This window comes from Littorina saxatilis, linkage group LG14, assembly GCF_037325665.1.
Source record: "Littorina saxatilis isolate snail1 linkage group LG14, US_GU_Lsax_2.0, whole genome shotgun sequence".
NCBI classification, from domain to species: Eukaryota; Metazoa; Mollusca; class Gastropoda; order Littorinimorpha; family Littorinidae; genus Littorina; species Littorina saxatilis.
The window spans coordinates 40,782,536-40,788,535 of record NC_090258.1 but is presented as its reverse complement, the minus strand read 5'-3'; the positions used below and the strand labels follow the sequence as shown (position 1 = coordinate 40,788,535).

Below are 6,000 nucleotides of genomic sequence, written 5' to 3'. Positions count from 1 at the left end.
TCCACTGTACTTGTTACAAAGATTCCCCTGATTGGTCAGGGGAGTCAACACGGCGACAGGCAACCATTTCGCAGTGACAACGTGAACCACGGAAACTTTTGATCATGTAACTTGAACATGAACCTGGTTACTCGGAGGAGATATCATAAAATAAATAACGAGCTATTAGAATATCTCAGAACCATGTTTTGTAAAATGGCTATCTCAGAGAGAGAGAGAGAGAGAGCGAGAGAGAGAGAGAGCGAGAGAGAGAGAGAGAGAGAGAGAGAGAGAGAGAGAGAGAGAGAGAGAGAGAGAGAGAGAGAGAGAGAGAGAGAGAGAGAGAGAGAGAGATTCAAAGTAAACCAAAAAGTAAACCAAAAAGTAAATCAAAAACTCAAATTTTCCCAAGTTCTCCAGCCTCACACTTTCTCATGAGCAACATGTTCTTTCTTTATTTGGTGTTTAACGTCGTTTTCAACCGTTCAAGGTTATATCGCGACGGGGAAAGGGGGGGGGGGGGGGGGTGAGATGGAGCCACTTGTTAACTGTTTCTTGTTCACAAAAGCACTAATCAAAAAATTGCTCCAGGGGCTTGCAACGTAGTACAACATATGACCTTAATGGGAGAATGCAAGTTTCCAGTACAAAGGACTTAACATTTCTTACATACTGCTTGACTAAAATCTTTACAAACATTGACTATATTCTATACAAGAAACACTTAACAAGGGTAAAAGGAAAAACAGAATCCGTTAGTCGCCTCTTACGACATGCTGGGGAGCATCGGGTAAATTCTTCCCCCTAACCCGCGGGGGGGAGCAACATGTTCAAACCGTAACAGCTATAGTACTCCATATCCCCGATTTGAGTATATCATAACCCTCACCTATAAGGCAACCTGTCCAAAATCTTCAGTACACGGAATCAACCTTTTTACAACAGCAACCAACATAAATATGTATCTTAACAAAAAACGTTTAAAACAATTTTTTTTTTAAAAAGACACACAAAAAAAGAAATGATTTAATCATCAACGAATCTTGCTATTGCAAAACCAGAAAGCGGATGAGTATTAATTTGTCTCACCTTCCCTTTGTAGCGTAGGACACTGTGTACTTCTTTCAACCATTATACAGGGAATGCCCATTTCTACATTGCACACTTTATCTCATTTCTTAAAGAGCACCGTTCGCGCGCGCTTTGTCCGGTCGCTCGCACAGAACTTCCGCTTCCGGGTCAGCAGCAGACTCTCGCCTGTCATCTGTGACCTTGTGATCCTTGTCAAGGTCAAAGTGATGGACTTGTACCTGCTGAGCGGGAAGAACGGCCCAGGGCTGGGGAGAGGTCTTGGCGAAGATACAGAAGAACAGCGCTCCCCCCACATAGATGGCAGCCGTGATGAAAAAGATGATCTGCCACTGCTCTCTGGTTTGCTATTCCACAAAAAGACAGACAGGCAGGCTTGACATAGTTTACGATATGAAGTCACCGATCAAAAATCCCCCCCCCCCCCCATCGAAAGTTTAGAATCATACCTTTAGAAATGCCTGCCATCGAGCAGGGCGGCAGTTTAAACCAGTGTGTTACACTAACTAAAAGAAACATCTCTATTTGTTGCATTCAGATAATACAGTTTTATTGAATTGATATGAATTGAAATGAATTGAATTGAATTATATTCAGGTCACCATCACAATTTTTAAACAATAGACGATGTTTGGAAATAACTCTGTCAGGTTTGTATATAGGTAATTGTGAAAGAGTGAATACCCTTGCTTTTTCTCGGACAAATAAATTCACACGTGCTCCTGTCCACGTGTTTCAGACAAACCCTCTCAAATGATTGGCTCCTCCAATATTTGTCCCAGTAAAAGCAAGGTATACACCAGGAAACTAAAGAAGCTTATCAAAAACAGAGAGAAAATAAGTGAAATTATCAACTTCCACGAAAAGAAGACTTTTCGTTGCATTTTTTTGAAATCTCGAGGGCTAGTTATAGGTTATTACCAGCAAGCTTCTTAATGAATTAATGAAAATAGCCTTTAGCTTTATTTTCTTCGATTTGTTGAAGGTGGTCCATATTAGGGGACTCGCACATACTTTGAGATTTTGCTATTATTTTTTGCTTGCATTAGAAACTTGGGGTCAACACTGCTAAAATGTAACAAATACGATTTTACCTGTCATATATAGCCATTTTTGTGTTATGAAAGCTTTGGCTGTGGACAGAAACGAGTCCGTTTTAGGCGGCAAATTTAGAGTGAACGCTGCCAAAAGTGAAAAAAAGCGAAAAAGCCTAACGGTTTTCAGGTTTGTGTTTCTGCAACTGTTTTGACATGTGCAACTTATCCAGAGAGGGTGAATAAAGCGAATGAAATTGTTTTGAGCGCTCTAGCGCCGTTAGTTTGTCAAAACAGGAGGTGGTCCATATTAGGAGCCGGTCCATATTAGGAGCCTTTCCCCTACATTTAAACAATAAATGTAATACTGATTGTTAAACAAATGTAACATCGTTAATTGAACACCATTGTGATAATAGCACCAGTAACAAGATATTGGCAAGTGCAATGATGGTAGTATATTAATTACATTTATTTGTCAACAACAAATCAGGAGATAGAAAATTCAAAACGGGAAAGAAAATGTTTATGTTAACAAAATCCTGAAATCAATTTTAAGTAAGATATTGCCGTCAACATGGAAAAATTGCGCGAGTGTCAATTGGTACAGTAAAACTAAACGTTTCATTGGACATTAGCGCAATTTTTTCATGCCGACGACGATATGTAGATTGTTTTATGTCACACCCACAGCTTAAAAATAGTTTGGTTTGATCGAGAAATGTTTGAGTTATGAAAATAATTATATTTATTTGTCAACAACAAATGACGAGATACAAAAATTAAAAATGGCAAAAAAAATGTGTTATGTTAACAAAATCCTGAAATCAATTTTAAATAAAATATTGTCGTCAACATGGGAAAATTGCGTTAGTGTCAATTGGTACAGTAAAGGTAAACAACATTTCACTTGACATTAGCGCAATTTTGCCATGGCGACGACGATATGTACATTGTTTTATGTCACACTCACAGCTTAAAAATAGTTTGGATTGACCAAGAAATGTTTGAGTTATGAAATAATTATATTTATTTGTCAACAACAAATGAAGAAATACAAAAATAAACAAGTCGCGTAAGGCGAAAATACAACATTTAGTCAAGTAGCTGTCGAACTCACAGAACGAAACTGAGCCCAACGCAACGCAGCAAGACCGTATACTCGTAGCATCGTCACTCCACCGCCCGTGGCAAAGGCAGTGCCAGTGAAATTGACAAGAAGAGCGGGGTAGTAGTTGCGCTTAGAAGGATAGCACGCTTTTCTGTACCTCTCTTCGTTTTAACTTTCTGAGCGTGTTTTTAATCCAAACATATCATATCTATATGTTTTTGGAATCAGGAACCGACAAGGAATAAGATGAAAGTGTTTTTAAATTAATTTCGTTAAAAAAATTTTGATAATAATTTTTATATATTTAATTTTCAGAGCTTGTTGTTAATCCAAATATAACATATTTATATGTTTTTGGAATCAGCAAAGGATGGAGAATAAGATGAACGTAAATTTGGATCGTTTTATAAAAAAAATATTTTTTTTACAATTTTCCGATTTTTAATGACCAAAGTCATTAATTAATTTTTAAGCCACCAAGCTGAAATGCAATACCGAAGTCCGGGCTTCGTCAAACATTACTTGACCAAAATTTCAACTAATTTGGTTGAAAAATGAGGGCGTGACAGTGCCGCCTCAACTTTCACGAAAAGCCGGATATGACGTCATCAAAGACATTTATCAAAAAAATGAAAAAAACGTGTGAGGATATCATACCCAGGAACTCTCATGTCAAATTTCATAAAGATCGGTCCAGTAGTTTAGTCTGAATCGCTCTACACACACACACAGACAGACAGACACACACACACACACACACACACATACACCACACACACACACACACACACACACACACACACACACACACACACACACTCACACACACCACAACCCTCGTCTCGATTCCCCCCTCTACGTTAAAACATTTTGTCAAAACTTGACTAAATGTAAAAATGAAAGAAAATGTGTTATGTTACACAGCTTAAAAATAGTTTGGATTGATCGAGAAATGTTAGAGTTAGGAAAATAGCAACTGCTTGGATTGTAAAAAGAAGTCTAGAAAATGTAGTTTTGGTGCATTAGTGAAAAACATAATTGGCATAATTATACATTGTTAATGTTAATTGAACATGATTCAGATATCATCAGCAACAAGATTCAGATATCATCAGCAGCAAGTTATTGGCAAGTGAAACTGTAAACAAATGTTAAAGACAGTGGGTTTGAGAAACAGTAAAATATAGTTTGTACATATGTAGTAAGAACACCTAAAACTTATCTCGGAAAGACACAAAAAACTGCGTTGCGATCAAAAATATTGCGTAGCCCACATGGGGGTCGAACCCACGACCTCCGCGTTATCAGCACGGCGCTCTAACCAAAGATATATGTTCTAACCAACTAAGCTAATGGGCCAAGGGAAAGAACCGTTGTGTGCCCTATCGCATGGCGTTGAAGCGATTTACTTCCCTTACACCTTCAATGCTTTCAAGCCTCCGGAAGCTAGAATTGATGTCGCTCTAGAACTGTTTTTTGTCATATTTTTAGCGTGTGAGATCTGAGATAGTTTTTATTTTTATTATATAACCTATTATAGTGTAATTTTGCATCATGCTGTAACAGTTTCAAGAAAGAATGAAAAAACAAATTGAAATACATTGCTGCAAACAACTAAGTTTGCCGAAAATTAGTTCCGGAATGTCACCGTTCACACAGGCAAATGCCTCCGCATAACCCAGACCTCCGGGTCTGGGAACAACAACATGCATGTAACACACTGTGACACACACGCACATCTTTAGTTTGTTTGTTCGTTCATGGGCTGAAACTCCAACGGCTTTTACGTGTATGACTGTTTTTACCCCGCCATTTAGACAGCCATACGCCGCTTTCGGAGGAAGCATGCTGGGTATTTTCGTGTTTCTATAACCCACCGAACTCTGACATGGTCATGGATTACAGGATCTTTTTCATGCGCACTTGGTCTTGTGCTTGCGTGTACACACGGGGGTGTTCGGACACCGAGGAGAGTCTGCACACAAAGTTGACTCTGAGAAATAAATCTCTCGCCGAACGTGGGGACGAACTCACGCTGACAGCGGCCAACTGGATACAAATCCAGCGCGCTACCGACTGAGCTACATCCCCGCCTCGCACATCTTTAGTAACATCAGCCACCATGAGGATGACGTGAAACAAGGCCAGGTTGTTGATGACGTAAAACACAACATAACACCAACAACACCATCCCATAACGCTCAGACATTTAGACTTCCACGGAACACAAACCCATCATCGCAATCGAAATCGCAAACCAACTCTCCAAGGTACGTTTCTTCCCGCGTAATTGAACTTGCATTGGTCCAGGATAGCCATTAAGGTTGTAGTGATGATAAGAAAACAATAACCAACCAACCAACCAACCAACCAACCAATTGAGAAATTGATTTTGTACACTATCGCAGACCGACCAACCATGAACCAACCAACGAACCAACTTACCGAGAAATTGATTTTGTAAACTATCGCAGATATGTCCAGGAAAAGAGCATCCTTGCATTGGAACCTAATGCGACAACACTTCAGCCTGGCAGCTGTACATATTGCACATAGCACTCACATCTTTGGTACCTCGGCCACCACGTCGGGCGTGAGGATGCCAGGTACACAGATTGTACATTGCACATAGCACTCACATCTTTGGTGACCTCGGCCACCACGTAGGGCGTGAGGATGCCTGGCACACAGACTGTACATTGCACATAGCACTCACATCTTTGGTGACCTCGGCCACCACGTAGGGCGTGAGGATGCCAGGTACACAGATTGTACATTGCACATAGC

General features: G+C 39.9%; 1 protein-coding gene and 1 non-coding gene across 2 annotated transcripts in view; both read right to left on the bottom strand.

The window, feature by feature from the left end:
• Window positions 1-354: 354 nt before the first annotated feature.
• Window positions 355-6,000, bottom strand: part of LOC138947778 (sialin-like) — a 76,125-nt gene continuing 70,479 nt past the window's right edge. Inside the window, exon 9 of the mRNA XM_070319342.1 lies at window positions 355-1,415. Within this exon, the coding sequence (XP_070175443.1) occupies window positions 1,158-1,415 (258 nt within the window). The 3' untranslated portion in view covers window positions 355-1,157. The remainder of the gene's footprint in view (window positions 1,416-6,000) is intronic.
• On the bottom strand, window positions 4,480-4,572 carry Trnai-gau (transfer RNA isoleucine (anticodon GAU)). The gene has a single exon. It is a non-coding gene; the product is annotated as a tRNA-Ile (tRNA).